At 44.5% G+C, this 17,545-nt stretch overlaps 1 protein-coding gene across 3 annotated transcripts; it reads right to left on the bottom strand.

Moving 5' to 3' along the window:
- Positions 1–246: 246 nt before the first annotated feature.
- Positions 247–17,082, bottom strand: LOC129831054 (serine incorporator 1-like). Of its 3 annotated transcripts, XM_055894056.1 has the most exons (10): positions 16,889–17,082; positions 14,859–15,020; positions 14,073–14,266; positions 13,540–13,619; positions 12,190–12,327; positions 11,906–12,075; positions 11,237–11,327; positions 10,804–10,945; positions 2,297–2,515; positions 247–2,039 (listed from the first exon to the last, which is right to left on the bottom strand). In XM_055894056.1, the coding sequence occupies exons 1-10, from the start codon at positions 16,925–16,927 to the stop codon at positions 1,901–1,903; spliced, it is 1,374 nt and encodes a 457-aa protein (XP_055750031.1). In that variant the 5' UTR covers positions 16,928–17,082; the 3' UTR covers positions 247–1,900. The 3 variants fall into 3 exon arrangements, with proteins under 3 accessions (XP_055750031.1, XP_055750029.1, XP_055750030.1); XM_055894054.1 differs by lacking the exons at positions 14,859–15,020; positions 16,889–17,082 and adding an exon at positions 14,591–14,776; XM_055894055.1 differs by lacking the exons at positions 14,859–15,020; positions 16,889–17,082 and adding an exon at positions 14,524–14,604.
- Between the last annotated feature and the right edge of the window lie 463 nt (positions 17,083–17,545).

Here is a 17,545-nt window from a genome sequence, read left to right as displayed (position 1 = left end):
CGGCCCGCCACAGGAGTCGCTGGAGCGTGATGAGACAAGGATATCCCTACCGGCCTAACCCGGACGACGCTAAGCCGTGCATCGCCCCACGGACCTCCCGGTCGCGGCCGGCTGCGACAGAGCCTGGGCGCGAACCCGGAGACTCTGGTGGCCCCACCCGGGAGGCGGAAATATACAGTAATTTGAGGGGCAACAGTCCCACCTACAGGATACCATGTACGCTTAAAATAACAATAGAACACGACATTTCAGAGATTCAGATTTATTACATTATTATAATAAGGCATTAGAGATACAAATCATATACAAATTTGAATATAAAGCTAGTTTATTATGTAGCAAATCTGTAGGTTTAAAAAGGCACTTTTACATTTTAGTAGATTCGCTGACCAGATATGTTAAGAAATATTATTAAAACCGTCAAACCAAGCAAATATTTTTGTATGTATATTAAAAAAAAACAGAATGATAAAACCAACCTCAAATATGGCTAACAACAACCTGGACTCATAGGTAGACTTAAAATTTTAAATGGAAAACACAAATTACTATATATATATATATAGTAATTTGTACAATGCGTTACGAATATGCAACGTTACAAATTCCAATTTATTGCGACTAACGTTAGCTAGGCTAGTAGTTACCCCCTAGAGTTGACATCCGCACCCCCGCGGAAATCTAGTTAGCATAAAAATTTCAACAAAAAAACATCACCATCAAAGCTGTCTGTTAAAGATAGCAGTTTATTTGCGTGGGCTGTCTCAATCCACCACACCCACCAATGGCAGCCTTCCGCATTTGTGGTGGAAGGTGGCCAAGCTAGAGGTGTTTGCCAGACCATGAGACATCCATGGGGGGATTTTTTTTAATTTATTTTTTATTTTTTTATCGTTCCTCACGAAAACATCTGTCGAGTCCGAACAGTTTGGACTACACACTAATATGTCCCCTCGATGAAGAAGTGACTCTCCCGAACACGTCGGTTGTTTTGCTCTAGGATGCCCACATCTTAAGGTAGTCCGGTACCAGTAAAAACATTTATGGAAGTATGCAATGTGTAACTTTTTGGGCTACCCGGCCAAATTCACATAGAAGTGTGGTATAGGTCTTTCACTTTTCTATGTGCGCCATTTCTATGTTTCCCATCCTGAAGTTTCCTTTGTGTGTGTTACTTTCGGTTTTGTACATCCTCTTCAAATAGCTGAAAATACAATATTTTTGGTTATGGAAAAGGGTATATTTCACAGCGGTTTAGATGTTACAATGATTCTCTACACCAGGGTTTCCCAAACTCGGTCCTCGGGACCCCAAGGGGTGCACGTTTTGGTTTTTGCCCAAGCACTACACACCTGATTCAAATAATTAAAGCTTGATATCATTATTTTATGTATACCGAAAGGGGTCCTAAAATTCTAAATCAAGTTGCTAAATGATCCTTGGTATGACTATCTAGACGCTTAAGGATTAAAGTTAAAAGGTAGCTAGCATGCTAAGTATTTGCAAAGTAGCTAAAAAGTATTAAGTCGTCACAAAGTTGCCAATTAGCTAAAATTGTCCGTGATGAGATTCACCCACACAGCCAACCACCCTCCTTTCGTTTTTGCCTTAAGTAACTAGTTTAATGAAATCATACCAAACGCTGCATATCATACTCATTTGAGTGTCCCAGATTCTTGTTAAGTCTAGTCAATGAGACAAGCCTGGACATTTTTCTTTTTAAATAAAACAAAAACGACAGTGATTCCCTTCTTCAAGCAGCACAATGAAAAAATTTTTACCCAGTAGTGTGACTCAAAACATGCCAAACAGTAAAGCAAATCTGAAAAGACACCTACCCTATTCCTACTTAGGAATAGAGGTACCATTTGGGACAGCCCTGGATGGAATGTGTATGCCTTTAGTTGAAGTCTCGGTTAGAGAGGATGAGAGGAGCTACCAAGGTCCAGAGGTAGAGAGCCAAGCCTATCCAGCTAGAGCTAATCTTCACCCACACTGCTGGCATACTGCTCTGCATGGCCTGGTAGTCTGCGTCAGGTCTGTGGAGAAAATCAGGATCAATCACATTTTATTTACTATCTCAAAAACACATAGTAGACCATATGTTTGTTTGAAAAACCGGGTCGTCTGAGTACCACAAGACTGTTAGCCTGCTGACCTAAAGCCCTGGCATTAAATTGGGGAGCTGACGCATGTATCCACGTCTTAAACAACATGAATCACCGCAGTTATACCTGTACACATTCCTATTCCTCTATCCCATCACATATAACCAAAGAAAAACAGAGCTACTTACTGGTACCAGTTGGTGAGTGTCATCATGATGTATAGGGAGGCCAGGCACAGGCTGAAGTGGAAGAAGGAGTAAGAGTAGGTGACCGCATCTTCCTCATTGTCCACAGCCCGTCTGATCCCGTCCTCCCCCATGGCCGCCTCGTGGTCGTCTGCAGCCAGACCCTGGTCCTCCTCTGTCTGCATCAGCCTGTTCACCTGGGTGTTGTTGGACGATCGGATGCTGCAGGCAAGAAGAGGGAAAGAGCAGGAAACACGTCAGGAAAAAAAAGGTAAGTGATGGACAGGCTCGAAGGGTCTGGATTTCATTTGAAAGAGCTCTAAACCAGTGTTTCTCAAATCTACCCCTGAGGATCCACAGGCTTAAATCTAGCACAGTACTTCGATCAGGTGTCTCTGGTCTGGGCTGCTACGAAGAGTACCCGGTCCAGTCCTGTGGGCAGTTGTGTAAAGTAACAAAGAATTTCTACTTTGTTACTGTACTTAAGTAGTTTGGAGTATCTGTACTTTTACAAATTATATTTGTCGACTTTTACTTCACTACATTTTCAAAAGAAATGGCAACTTTCAAAAGAAAATGTAAACTTTAACTCCGATACATTTCCCGAGACCTTCATTACTCACTACAAATTCAAATCAATCTGAAGCTGGAAGAAAAATAAATAAAACGCAACTCGGTGAGTTGATCGCGCTGCAAGTCCTGCCTCTCCCATCTCCCCATTGGTTTATAGAAGCAGGTACCCACGTGCTATCTCATTGGTGATACCCACGTGGGTGACTGAAAGACGAACGAGGTCGGTGGCAGTAATGCACTTCATTTATGAAAAAGTTGCCAATCGCAATATAAAGTCAAGAGAAGAAAAGTGTGGATTAATTGTCGGAGTAGAGGACCTTGTGCATTTCAGGTGAAACAACTCAATGTTTATATCCCAGGACAAATTAGCTAACAGCAAGCTAGCTAAATAGGACAAATTAGCTAGCATGTGCAAGCTTGTCCCCCCACACCAAACGCGATCACGACACGCAGGTTTAAATATCGAAAGACTCTGAACCAATTATATTAATTTGAGGACAGTTCAAAAAGCATGAAACATTTATGGAAATTTCACTAGTTAGCTTGCACTTGCTAGATAATTTGTCCTGGGATATAAACATTGAGTTGTTATTTTACCTGAAATGCACAAGGTCCTTTACTCTGCCAATTAATCCACACTTTTCTTCTCTTGACTTTATATTGCGATTGGCAACTTTCATAAATGAAGTGCATTAACGCCACCGACCTCGTTCCTCTTTCAGTCACCCACGAGATGGCACGTGGGTACCTGCTTCTATAAACCAATGGGGAGATGGGAGAGGCAGGACTTGCAGCGCGATCTGCGTCAGAAATAGAAAGGATTTCTATTTTAGCCCTTGGCAATGCAGACGCTCGTTGAAGCAATAATTGAATAACATAGATTTTTACATTTATTTTGCAACGCTCGAGCACGCGACGCGAGCGGTGTGGTCAGCCTGTAACGTTAGTCAAGCCAAATACCCTTGTTAGTTGATAAAGTTGTTCTTCTCACCTAGCTAATTACTGTAGACTTATGTTAGCTAGATCAATGAATAGTTTTTTTCTTATTGTTATATTCATTGGTCAAACTCACTTAACTAATGTTGTTTATAGCATTAAAATTAGGATCCTATACCTTAAGTATTTGGTAATGGTAGTTACCTAGTTAAGTAACTGTCTTTTCATTTTATTATTATTTCAGAGAAAGCATGTACACCATCTTAAGTTTGGAGAACTGACAGCAAACACATTGAAGAGAACATGCCCCTGACACTCCCTCCAACATCAAGCAGAGCAAATGACTGAAGGCAGCGTCTCAAATCCATCGACAAAGCTGTGGTGAATTATATGGTCCAAGGGCTCCAACTATTCGCTGTAGTAGAACAAGAACCATTCAGTTTGCAGGATCTGCAGCCTAACTCAACGATAATATCAAGGCCCACACTGCGCTCCAGGATTAATGAAGCATCCAAGGAAATTAAGGTGACTGAGGCCATGGGAGGAGTTGACCACATCACCACCACCACCGACTGCTGGTCTGCAAGAAGACGGAGCTTCATTGGTGTTACAGCCCATTGGATAGACCCTGACAGTCTCAACAGATGCTCTGCAGCCCTGGCCTGTAAACAGTTGAGAGGATCGCACACCTTTGATGTGTTGGCAGGCTCCCTAAATGACATCCATTCTGAGTTCGAAACCCAGAGTAAGATTGTCTGTTCTCACAATGACTTCCTTTTTCAAAGCTTTCCAAGTTTTTGGAGAATGTGAAAACAACGAGGAAGTCGAAGAAGTGGGTGGTGGTGGTGAGGCAGCTATCCAGGACGATGGTGAAGACGAACAAGAGGAGATTGAAGTGAAGTTTGATGTGGCAACGATCTTGAATGACGATGGTTGAAAGTACAAGCTGCGAAGCACCAGTGTTGTGCTTGCCACCTACGCAACTAAGGCTCTACAGGCAATGCCCTAAAAGCAACATCCAGTGAGGCTTACAAAATAAAGTGTTCTGTTCAACATTTGGCAAGTGCCAAGCACTTTGGAACAAATGCGGGAGATCTACACTTGCAGCCGAAACCATTGAAGATACTTGCGACCTCCAGCAGCTACGCCCGAATGCTACAAGGTGGAACTCCTGGTTCATGTTTGTAGAAAGACTGAGGATCGTCAAAGGAGAGGCGGCCGTCAGTTCTCTGCACAGACTTCAAGGTTCCAATGTAATTAAGAATTGTATTTTATAATGTAAGGTCTTGAATATCATATAAATATGTTGCAGTGTTTCCCGACCCTTTGCTTGGGGATTAATAACCGTTTCACATATTGTAGCCATACAATCATTTAGTCAACTACTCATCCAGCCATTGATTACGGTTGTTAAATCAGGCGAAATGGTTAGTGGTCCCCTTTGTAGGTTAGGAAACATTAGTATTTTTTTTTTCTTCCGCAGGTTCAATCCAGCTGAACTGGATTGAGTCTCGCCTTCCTCACAGAGTATGCTGCCACCATGAGCCCAGGGGCAAAGAGCATCAACATCCTGCAGACTGAATCCAATGTCCAGGTGGGGTGGCTACTTCCAGCTATCAACTTGCTGATCACAAAACTTGACCGAATCAAGTTGTCCCTGAAGTACTGTAAGCCTCTAGTGGATGCGCTATAACTGGGACTGAAGAAGCACGTCAGCCACGTTTCAAGACCCTGAGCTGATCGCAGCTGCAATCCTTTTCCCCAAATTCACGACAACTTGGACGAAGGATGACGCCACCGTCAGAATGGTTAAACCTAAATGTGGTTAACTAACAATATTTTATTCATAAACAACTTTTGTATAGTGTACATTGACACTTCATAGATTTGAGAAGCAGCCATTTAAACTACAATCCTGACTGTAGTTCAGTCCAATGGGTAGCCTACTTAGCCTTGTTGCTTGATATACACTGCTCAAAAAAATAAAGGGAACACTTAAACAACACAATGTAACTCCAAGTCAATCACACTTCTGTGAAATCAAACTGTCCACTTAGGAAGCAACACTGATTGACAATAAATTTCACATGCTGTTGTGCAAATGGAATAGACAAAAAGTGGAAATTATAGGCAATTAGTAAGACACCCCCAAAAAAGGAATGGTTCTGCAGGTGGTGACCACAGACCACTTCTCAGTTCCTATGCTTCCTGGCTGATGTTTTGGTCACTTTTGAATGCTGGCGGTGCTCTCACTCTAGTGGCAGCATGAGACGGAGTCTACAACCCACACAAGTGGCTCAGGTAGTGCAGTTCATCCATGATGGCACATCAATGCGAGCTGTGGCAAAAAGGTTTGCTGTGTCTGTCAGCGTAGTGTCCAGAGCATGGAGGCGCTACCAGGAGACAGGCCAGTACATCAGGAGACGTGGAGGAGGCCGAAGGAGGGCAACAACCCAGCAGCAGGACCACTACCTCCGCCTTTGTGCAAGGAGGTGCACTGCCAGCGCCCTGCAAAATGACCTCCAGCAGGCCACAAATGTGCATGTGTCTGCTCAAACGGTCAGAAACAGACTCCATGAAGGTGGTATGAGGGCCCGACGTCCACAGGTGGGGGTTGTGCTTACAGCCCAACACCGTGCAGGACGTTTGGCATTTGCCAGAGAACACCAAGATTGGCAAATTCGTCACTGGCGCCCTGTGCTCTTCACAGATGAAAGCAGGTTCACACTGAGCACATGTGACAGACGTGACAGAGTCTGGAGACGCCGTGGAGAACGTTCTGCTGCCTGCAACATCCTCCAGCATGAACGGTTTGGCAATGGGTCAGTCATGGTGTGGGGTGGCATTTCTTTGTGGGGCCGCACAGCCCTCCATGTGCTCGCCAGAGGTAGCCTGACTGCCATTAGGTACCGAGATGAGATCCTCAGACCCCTTGTGAGACCATATGCTGACACATGCACATTTGTGGCCTGCTGGAGGTCATTTTGCAGGGCTCTGGCAGTGCACCTCCTTGCACAAAGGCGGAGGTAGCGGTCCTGCTGCTGGGTTGTTGCCCTCCTACGGCCTTCTCCACGTCTCCTGATGTACTGGCCTGTCTCCTGGTAGCGCCTCCATGCTCTGGACACTACGCTGACAGACACAGCAAACCTTTTTGATACAGCTCGCATTGATGTGCCATCCTGGATGAACTGCACTACCTGAGCCACTTGTGTGGGTTGTAGACTCCGTCTCATGCTACCACTAGAGTGAGAGCACCGCCAGCATTCAAAAGTGACCAAAACGTCAGCCAGGAAGCATAGGAACTGAGAAGTGGTCTGTGGTCACCACCTGCAGAATCACTCCTTTTTGGGGGGTGTCTTGCTAATTGCCTATAATTTCCACCTTTTGTCTATTCCATTTGCACAACAGCATGTGAAATTTATTGTCAATCAGTGTGGCTTCGTAAGTGGACAGTTTGATTTCACAGAAGTGTGATTGACTTGGAGTTACATTGTGTTGTTTAAGTGTGCCCTTTATTTTTTTGAGCAGTGTATATAGATGGGGGAGGGATTAATGTAGGCTCACAAAAAAACATAACTGCATGATTTCTATTGTCATCTTCCTTGTATTTCAGGAATGTACTACATCAAGGACCACATGGAAGAAGCCTGCAGCTAGGTGATGGAGCCAGTTCATCAGAAGGACTTCTGCCATTAAGACATCACAAGCGCAATAAAGCTCCAAACAGCTGGACAGACACCTGGCCAGTTCAGCTGATCATAGGGTCTGTAATTGTAGTGTTGTGAGCTGTCATAGTAGTGACTGCAATTGTGGTGGCAGGTGCTATCGTGGTGGTGATTGCAGTTGTGGCTGGGACTGTTGTGGTGGCTGCTGCAGTTGTGGTGGCAGCGGGAGTTGTCGAAGTGGTAAATGCAGTTGAGGTTGTGGCAGATGCAGTTGTGGCAGCACTTGGTGGCAGCAGTTGTGGTGGGTTCAGCTGCTGTCGTAGTGGCAACTGCAGTTGTGGTGTCACCGGCTGTTGTCGCGGTAGTGGCGGCTTCAGTTGTGATAAGCGATGCACTTGTGGTGGCAGGGGCTGTCTTAGTGGTGGTTGCAGTTGCTGTACCAGCTAGTTGTGGTGGCAGGGCCTGACAGATGCAGCTAACACTGCATCTTCCATTATAACAGCAGCCCCTGCAGTTGTGGTCACAGCGGCTGTCGTAGATTGGGCTGCAGTTTTGGTGGCAGTGGCTATTATCTTAGTGGCAGCTGCTTTCGTAGGAGCGGCTGCAGTTATATTGGCAGCAGTTGCGTTGGCATGGACTTTTGTGGTGGCGGCTGCACGTGTGGTGGCAGCTGCACGTGTGGTGGCAGCTGCACGTGTGGTGGCAGCTGCACGTGTGGTGGCAGCTGCACGTGTGGTGGCAGCTGCACGTGTGGTGGCAGCTGCACGTGTGGTGGCAGCTGCACGTGTGGTGGCAGCTGCACGTGTGGTGGCAGCTGCACGTGTGGTGGCAGCTGCACGTGTGGTGGCAGCTGCACGTGTGGTGGCAGCTGCACGTGTGGTGGCAGCTGCACGTGTGGTGGCAGCTGCACGTGTGGTGGCAGCTGCACGTGTGGTGGCAGCTGCACGTGTGGTGGCAGCTGCACGTGTGGTGGCAGCTGCACGTGTGGTGGCAGCTGCACGTGTGGTGGCAGCTGCACGTGTGGTGGCAGCTGCACGTGTGGTGGCAGCTGCACGTGTGGTGGCAGCTGCACGTGTGGTGGCAGCTGCACGTGTGGTGGCAGGGGCTGACAGATGCAGCTACCACAACTGCATCTTCCATTACATCAGCATAGCCTGCAGTCGAAGTGGCAGTTGTGTTAACAGCGGCTATTATGGTAGTGGTAGCTGCAGTTGTGGTTGCGGCAGCTGCTGTAGTTATAGTGGCAGCAGTTGCGTTGTCAGGGACTTTTGTTGTGGCGGCTGCTATTGTCGTCGTAGCAGATGCAGTTGTAGTTGCGGCAGCTGCTGTTGTGGTAGCAGCTGCACTTGGTGGCAGAGGCTGTCATAGTGGTGGTTGCAGTTGTTATACCAGCTGCAGTTGTGGTGGCTTGGGCTGACAGATGCATCTACTTCCACTGCATCTTCCATTATACCGGCAGCAGCTGTCGTATGAGCGACTGCAGTTGTGGTGGCTGGACGCTGCAGTTGTGGTGGCTGGACGCTGCAGTTGTGGTGGCTGGACGCTGCAGTTGTGGTGGCTGGACGCTGCAGTTGTGGTGGCTGGACGCTGCAGTTGTGGTGGCTGGACGCTGCAGTTGTGGTGGCTGGACGCTGCAGTTGTGGTGGCTGGACGCTGCAGTTGTGGTGGCTGGACGCTGTTGTAGTGGCGGCTGCTGTTGTGGTTGCAGGTTGCAGTTGTTGTAGCAGGGGCTGACAGTTGCAGCTACAGTTGTGGTGTTAGGGGCTGTCATAGTGGTGGATGCAGCTGTGGTAGCGTCTTTAATTGTAGTGGCATGGACTGTCATAGTTGCTGCTGCAGTTGTGGTGGCAGTGACTGCTGTTGTAGTTGCAGCTGCTGTTTTGGTGACACCGGCTGCTGCCACGAACTCATCCGCCGCTACAACTTCCCCTGTCACAACAACTGCAAACACCAAAACTGCAGCCCACACTACAACAGCCGCTGCCACCACAACTGCAGCAGCTACCACAACAGTCCGTGCCACTACAAAAGCAACCCGAACAATTACAGCCGCTTCCACCACAACTGCAGCAGCTACCTCAACGGCATCTGCCACTATGACAGAAGCCGCTACCACCACAAGTGCTGCCACAACTACTACATCAGCTATCACAACTGTAGCTGCAACTACGACAGCACCTGTCACCAAAACTGCAGCCTCTACTACGACAGCTCCTCCCACTACAATTGCAGATGTTAACCACAACAATCTGCCACTATGACAATAGCCGCTGCCACAACTGCAATCGCCACAACAGCTACTGCCACCACAACTGCTCCCACCAATACCACAGCCCCTCACCACAACTGTAGCCGCAACTACGTCAGCCCCTGCCACCACGAATTCAACTGCCACCACAACAGCAGCTGACGCAACCACAACTGCATCTGCTACTATGACAACAGCCTCTGTCACCACAAAAGCAGCCGCCACTACAAAAGCCCCTATAACCACAACTGCATCCGCTGCTCAAGTCCTTCCCAGCAGTCTGTAAGCTGAGGTTGAACACACCCTTACCTGCATCAGCTGCCTGTGAAAGGCTGTTCAGCCTTGCAGGATTTGTTTCCAGCCCCAGGAGAGCAGGGCTGGATTCCAGAAACTTTTAAAACCATCTTATACTGAAGATGAACTGCAAATTCAACTTCAAGTAATGACACCTTAATGCTAGCAAGCCCAAGGAAAGGGATGCCTTATGCGTTTTGTTAAGTCACATTTAAAATTCACAAGTTATAGGTGTCCATGTTAAAGGTATGACATGACACACTGATGTCTAATACAGTTCAATCAGTGGTGATGTCCTCATATTCCTACAGTGAGGTTGTGTGCAGATCTGTACATGTACTTTTGATGAGTTACCTAAAATAAAAATACTCATGTATAGGGTTCTATACAATTGATTTCTCAAACAAAGTGACTGATTGTAACTGCTTATGTTTACTGACTATATTTTGTCTGTAAGAGATGTAATTTTAAGTGTTATCTGAGCACTTTTTGCATCCGTAAGACTTACCTTTCAGAAAAGCTCAACCCAAATAAAAGATCTGGCTGTTTTACTTTTCGGATTTACAGCTAACATTTCATACTTATACTTTTTATACTTAAAGTAGCTGATATTAAATGTACTTTAAGACTATTACTCAAGTAATATTCTAATGAGTGACTTTTTCTTCTAATGAGTCGTTTTCCAGTAAGGTATCTTTACTTTTACTCAAGTATGGCTTTTGGGTACCTTTTCCACCACTGCCTGTGGGTCCCCAGGATTGGAGAGAACCTTACTCTAGGTTGTGATGTCATACCTGGCGTACAGAGTGCAGAAGAAGAAGATGACCAGTCCTATGATGCCCTGTGCATCCCACCACTGGACCTCTTGTCCTGGGACAGGTGTAGGGCTGGGGGTGTTGTTGACCAGACTCAGCAGACTGGGGTTACACTTACGGTCTGTAGGAAGAAATATAATACTGCCATACCGATGAAGGCCAAAATGTTATGCTTTTAACCGAGAGAGTCACATCTATTTTTCTATCTCGTGATTTTTGGCTGCAACTCATTTCATGTTGGATGAAGTGATCACTGACCCAAGCTGATCTTTCAGGTAAAATATGCTTCTTCACATAGTCTTTGTTGCAGACTTTCCATTACATGAATTCCATGAGTCAGTATGCAGCCATGTGAGTCAGGGTTACGGGCATTGTGAACCATGATTCAGAACAGGGTCATGATGAAACTTACTGGGGTTGTTGGTCATGGCAGACCATGTGACATACATGGTGTAGAGGGAAATGAGGGAGGCCTGGAGCAGGCCTGAGCTAGGCTGGGCCTCCTGGGGGAAAATACATACATAAGTAAATAAACAAGACAGACACACCACACATTAGTCTAACTCTGTTCAACAACATTCACATGAACAAATTGTTCAGTTGCAATAAGCAGAAATTGCACCACCATTTCCTGGTTGCTAAAATTCAAACAGTTCACCTAATTTCTGTGTGACAATACAAGCAGTCATTGTGTAGATAATCCTTGTATCACTACAGCTGTGAAATATAATTTCCATGACCAAAATTATTGTATTTTCAGCTGTTTGAAACTGGTGTACAAAATCAAAAGACAAAAACTAAACTTAGGCATAGAAATAGCGCAGATAGAACAGATCTACCACTTAAATGTGCTTTCAATGAGAATAACAGATCTATAACTCAGTTACATATTGTAGTTAACATTTTGATGATCTTTGATAATTGCAAACATTGCTAATATTTACACTCCAGAAATAACTTCAGTATGTGTTTCAAAGAGTGCAGGCTGTTTCAGTCTTGTTCCTCAAAGAAACATTGTACTCAATAAAACGGTGGGAACTTTCAGTGTGCATGTTTCGATCTTTCGAGACTGAAACTTCACCTGAACTTTGGGCAGGACGGCAACGATGGAGATGATGATGCAAAAGATTAAGTTAAGGCTGATGAAGATCTTGTGTTCAGTGCAGTCATCTCCCGTGGTGTAATAGACATAGAACAACACCACAGCAGAGAAGGCCAGGGCATAGTGTAGCACCGTGAACGACAGGAGAGCTGTGGGAGGGGAAACATAAGAATATTTCACATTATGTTATGAAATTATTTTTCATTTAAATGGAGGTAGACTACACTAATTTAAAATTAGCAGACTGTATTAACGATCAGTACCTGCAAACCAGCACTTGCTGTTTCCCTCCTCAGCATTCTCCAACCAGGACTGGTTCCAGGTGTGAGAAAAATCCACCAGCAGGATCAGTTGGATGATGATGAAGATGAAGGAACCCACTACGCCAAAGTAGAACCACACTGGAACACACACGGTGAATTGTTAAAAGACAAAATGTGCAATGGGTGATTGACCATAATTGACTACACGTTATTGGCAGTGGCGACGTGTCACCGGGCCCACCAATATCCACGAGATTTGCATGCAATTCTGTTATTTCATATCACAATAATATCATATCAGTTAGCAAACAATTTCTTTTTTTTTTAATAGCTTGATCTAATAAAGTATGTGGTCCCTTTCCCATTGTATTGGTACATTTTCATTGAGTCAGGCAGCCCCAAAATGCAACTGTTCCAGCCTTGCTCAGTGCTTTCTGTGGTGGAGGGCCAGACAAAGAAAATACAGAGCGCAGGCGTCGTTGAACTTCTCTGGTTGCGCGTGATTGGCTGAGGGTATGGCCACTCATGGGGACACCACCTGACCGCAGCATTTGCGGGGAGAGCTAGCCATCAAAAGCTCTTATTCAGTGCTCCATTGATTTACAGTAGAAGTGCCCACCCATGAAGGCTCATTGCTATTGGCCACAGATAAAGCAAGGTCTTATGCTGTGTAATTTTGATTGGCTAGTTGTTTACCATGTCTTCAAGCTAGGTGAAACATGCCAACTAGCTTTGCTATCTCCTAGCAAATCATTTTCAAACTTAGCATTATGTAGTTGGTGGTGGATCATGAAGCAGTGGCTAACATCTATTTTGAGGTAGGCTAGCTATAATATCCTATAGGCTATATGTCTTATTGTTGATGCTTGATGGCAAACTAATACCCATGGAACCACATGTAGAAGAAGAGTTATACATCTCTTTGATAGAACTGTAACTGTACAATAGATGAAGGGAATAGCGTTATAAATGTTGCATATTGTTAACCAGGCCCCTTTGTAACAGGCAGGCAGGCAGACACACGCAGTGTTGCAATATTGCAGACCGATTACTAGCCAAGTTTACTCTATAAAAGTATGCTCGACTACTGTGGTCTTTCGTGCAATATGAGCTAAAGATAGGGAAAGTAGCCATAAACTGTTCATAACCCAAATCTTGTAACGTTTGTGTGGCTCCAAACTAATTTCTGGGATTGGTTATTATGGCATTCTATGTGTAGCCAGTGTAGTAGTTTTGATGCACTAGCTTTGTCTATTGCATTTTCCCCACCAATATTTTTGTTAAAATTGCCACTGGTTATTATTGTTTAGAGGAAGCTATTTAACATTGAAGTAATATAATAGAGTATACCTGTGTTGAATGTCCCATCTGGAATGAAGAAGGCTCCAACAGTTATCCCCACCAGTATAAGGAACTTGAAGAACCAGAATCTGAGAGGACAAAGCCACAGGCATTCATTCAATACATCACTTAATACAAAAAACACAAGTCCTGTGTCTGTGAGCTATTAATTAAAAAAACTGGTCATATTTTTTAGGGCAATATCGCAATGTTTTTTCCATGGCTAAAATTTGTATTTAGCAGGCCAACCTATATGCTCCTGCTGTATGTAAAACATTGTGCTATATCTTGGAAAATAAATAAATGTGACTCTGGATGACACCACAATGTTTGTTTCCAACATTAGTGTTGTTTTCCTAAAGAAGTTAAGTCCGCTTCGTGTTTTGTTTCCTTGCCATGATACAAACGAGAAAGCAAGATTTTATACTAGTATGTAAACAAATAAGGGTGTGGGGGGGATGCTTCACTGCCCTGGTCTGGCCAGCAGAGGGCAATGTATTCCCGAAAATCACTTTCCACTACTTTAAAAGTCTGCTACATACCCGTTCTGTAGTGAAGCTCGGGGGTCCTTGCTGCTGCGAACACGGATCATGATGATGGAGAACAGGAAGAAGAAGCAGGCCATGGCAAAGCACATGCGGTACACAGACTTGTAGCCCACGATGACATCACAGTTCACCTTGTTTTCAATGCCTGGTATGGTCATGGAGGTTCCACCAACACAGAACCCTGGTATCTGATTGATCAGTGAAGAAACGTAGTAAGAATTGAACCAACAATCTACGTAACACAAGTCAAAACTTTGTCGACCACAGGGCCTTCTACACCACCTTGTGACAGCAACTGTGTTCGAAACAGAGTCTCCTGCAAGCCACAAGTCTGTTAGCCCGCTGAGCTAAAACCTTGGCACTAGTTCAGGGAGCTAACACAAATTTTTAGGTTTCAGGCAAGGGCCCTCATCAAGCAACCAAGACCAGGGTTGTGTGGTGTTACCTTCTTGAGCTGAGTCTCCATGCCAGGTAGGATCATGATGACAGAGACCAGGGTTATGTGGTGTTACCTTCTTGAGCTGAGTCTCCATGCCAGGTAGGTTCATGATGACAGAGACCAGGGTTATGTGGTGTTACCTTCTTGAGCTGAGTCTCCATGCCAGGTAGGATCATGATGACAGAGACCAGGGTTATGTGGTGTTACCTTCTTGAGCTGAGTCTCCATGCCAGGTAGGATCATGATGACAGAGACCAGGGTTATGTGGTGTTACCTTCTTGAGCTGAGTCTCCATGCCAGGTAGGATCATGATGACAGAGACCAGGGTTATGTGGTGTTACCTTCTTGAGCTGAGTCTCCATGCCAGGTAGGATCATGATGACAGAGACCAGGGACCCCAGCAGCAGCAGGAAGGAGAAGGCCAGCCGGGACACAGTGGAGTTGTAGGTGGAGGGACAGCATCCTGACAGCAGACAGGGAGCGGAGCCACACAGACATGATGCCTAGATAGATTGCACAGACAAGTCAAATTGTTGGTGTGCCAGAGAGAGATGGCATAATCTGGCAAATACATGCATGGTTTGTGTGGTTGCAACAAATCTACTGTGCGCCATTGCCTGTTACTCCCTTTATACAGCTCCATTCCTGTGTATTTTATTCCTCGTGTTGGTTACCATTTTATATTATTAAACTCTGCATTGTTGGGAAAGGTTCTTAAGCAAGCGTTTCACTGTAAAGTGACAGAATTTGATACACTTTTTAAAATGTTTTTATTGTCACGGCAACCATTGTGTTTCCCATCCAAATGAGCCCGGACAACTGTTAGTTGTATTGATGATAATCCTGCCAGTGAAAATGACAGAGGCTGCCACTCATACAATTACAGTACAGCAATGAACACTAACACAGCCCGTCTGATGCATGCTCTTTCTCAAGAAACATATTTCCATGATTGCTTGTTTTCCCTCATAACATATTGGTGGAGATCCAAGGTTCCTTTCCAATGTGTTTTAAGAAGAAGCGTGGAGAGGATGGGAGCAATCAGGACCGATGAATTGAGGAAGACCCCAGTGGTATGTATGTGTTATATGAGGTCACAGAAGGATAATGCTCCTTGGGAGGCATCTCTACTCTCTGATGATTCATGAAGACTGTCAAGTCAAGAGATGCTGTGTGAACTATTGAGGCATAGGCTGGATCAGCCCAGAGATGTGCGAAGCATAGTTTAGTCGAGCACAGGGAAGCCTATGATGTGGTAGCTGGGAAGGATCAGCCATCCTTCATTAAATTATTGCAAGTTACAGTGCATTCAGAAAAATGTTGATTATCTTGGTGGTTCCAAACTTCTTACATTCAAGAATGATGGCGGACACTGTGTTCTTGGGGACCTTCATTGTTTTGTTACCTTTCCCCAGATCTGTGCCTCGACACAATCTTGTCTCAGAGCTGTCAACTGTGGGACCTTATATAGACAGGTGTATGCCTTTCCAAAACATGTCCAATCAATTTAATTTATCACAGGTGGACTCCAATCAAGTTGTAGAAACATCTCAAGGATGATCAATGGGAATAGAAGGCACCTGAGCTCAAGTCTCACAGCAAAGAGTCTGAATAATTATGTAAATAAGGTATGTTTTTTAATTTTGAATACATTTGCTAAAATTCCTAATAACCTGTTTTTGCTTTGTCATTATGGGGTATTGTGGGTAGATAGAGATCATTTAAAAAAAATCTATTTTAGAATAAGGCTGTAACGTAACAAAATGTGGACCATGTCAAGGGTCTGAATTCTTTCCAAATGCAAGCTGTATGCACCAGGGTAGGCCATGAAGTGGAGCAGTAGTTACAAGCTTTTTCTCAAAGGGTGTAACCATTTTAGGTAAATCAGACAGGGCTTTATGGTGAAGTGAGAATGTGGTATAAACTCGTCAATAGGCCGATCACTCTGTGCATTATCATTTCAGTGGTCCCCAAAATTGGATGAAATTCACGTTCTATTGCTCAAGTAGGCTTAGAAAACGTTCAGTGACTATCAAATATACTAAACATTATTATTGAACTCGCCCGCAACATAAGTAATCATTTCAGTCACGCAGACGACTTGGGGTGGGAGGGGACAGCGTGACACACTGAAACTGTATAGAAACCGGAAATTAGCCCAACATGAAACTGCTGACTTTTCTGCAAATAAAACCATGTTAATTGACCGTCTGTTTTCAAACGAAAGTATTTAAAACCACTTCAACATAACATATTAGAATATACTGGGAAAACAGTGTCTGTGTTTACATAAGGACCCCAAAACGAACGTCGTTGCACACTCACAAAGTGAGCAAAATGACAAATAGGAAGTCACATAATTTATACTTACACAGCTGGCGATTGAACACAATGCCATACACGCTCCCATTTCGGTTTAGAAAGAATACCCCAGTCCTAATTAAACGTAGAAAACCCCAAAACGTCAAAAAGATAGACTTGAAAACGTTGTTGAACTAAAATGTGTAGTTTCCTTCGACGCTATCCAAGCAGCAACAGGGCGTGTCTGAAGAATCAGGTACACCCTTTTGTTCGTCGGTAGCTCAACACCGTCGACGGTGATAGGTCCATGAGTGTCTTCAAACCAACTTCTGGACTAATCAGCTGCTGATGCGTTTAATAATTTAGTCATATAAATAGCTCACATTCTAACTGAGGTTTAAAGTTCAGAATTACATTTTTATATTAAAAATAACCGTATACTGTAATAAGTGGAAGACACACACACATACACATATAAATCATCTTCGTGCTTGTTAATAAATCCTGGACAGTCAAATGTGTAAATCACCTCTTTCCCTGATTGTTCTGGCAATACTCAAAAATAGGAACTTCATGGGAGTTAGGATGTTTGATATGCTTTTTACATGTATTGTAACAAAGACAATTAAATAGAAAAACATGATAAAAGTGGCCCTTTTAGGCCTATACGTTCCCCCTGTAAGACCAATGATCTGTGAACTTACAGTTGAAGTCAGAAGTTTACATA

Source organism: Salvelinus fontinalis, chromosome 32 (assembly GCF_029448725.1).
Source record: "Salvelinus fontinalis isolate EN_2023a chromosome 32, ASM2944872v1, whole genome shotgun sequence".
Taxonomy (NCBI): domain Eukaryota; kingdom Metazoa; phylum Chordata; class Actinopteri; order Salmoniformes; family Salmonidae; genus Salvelinus; species Salvelinus fontinalis.
The sequence above is the reverse complement of the archived record's forward strand: the minus strand, read 5'-3'. Positions and strand labels throughout refer to the sequence as shown.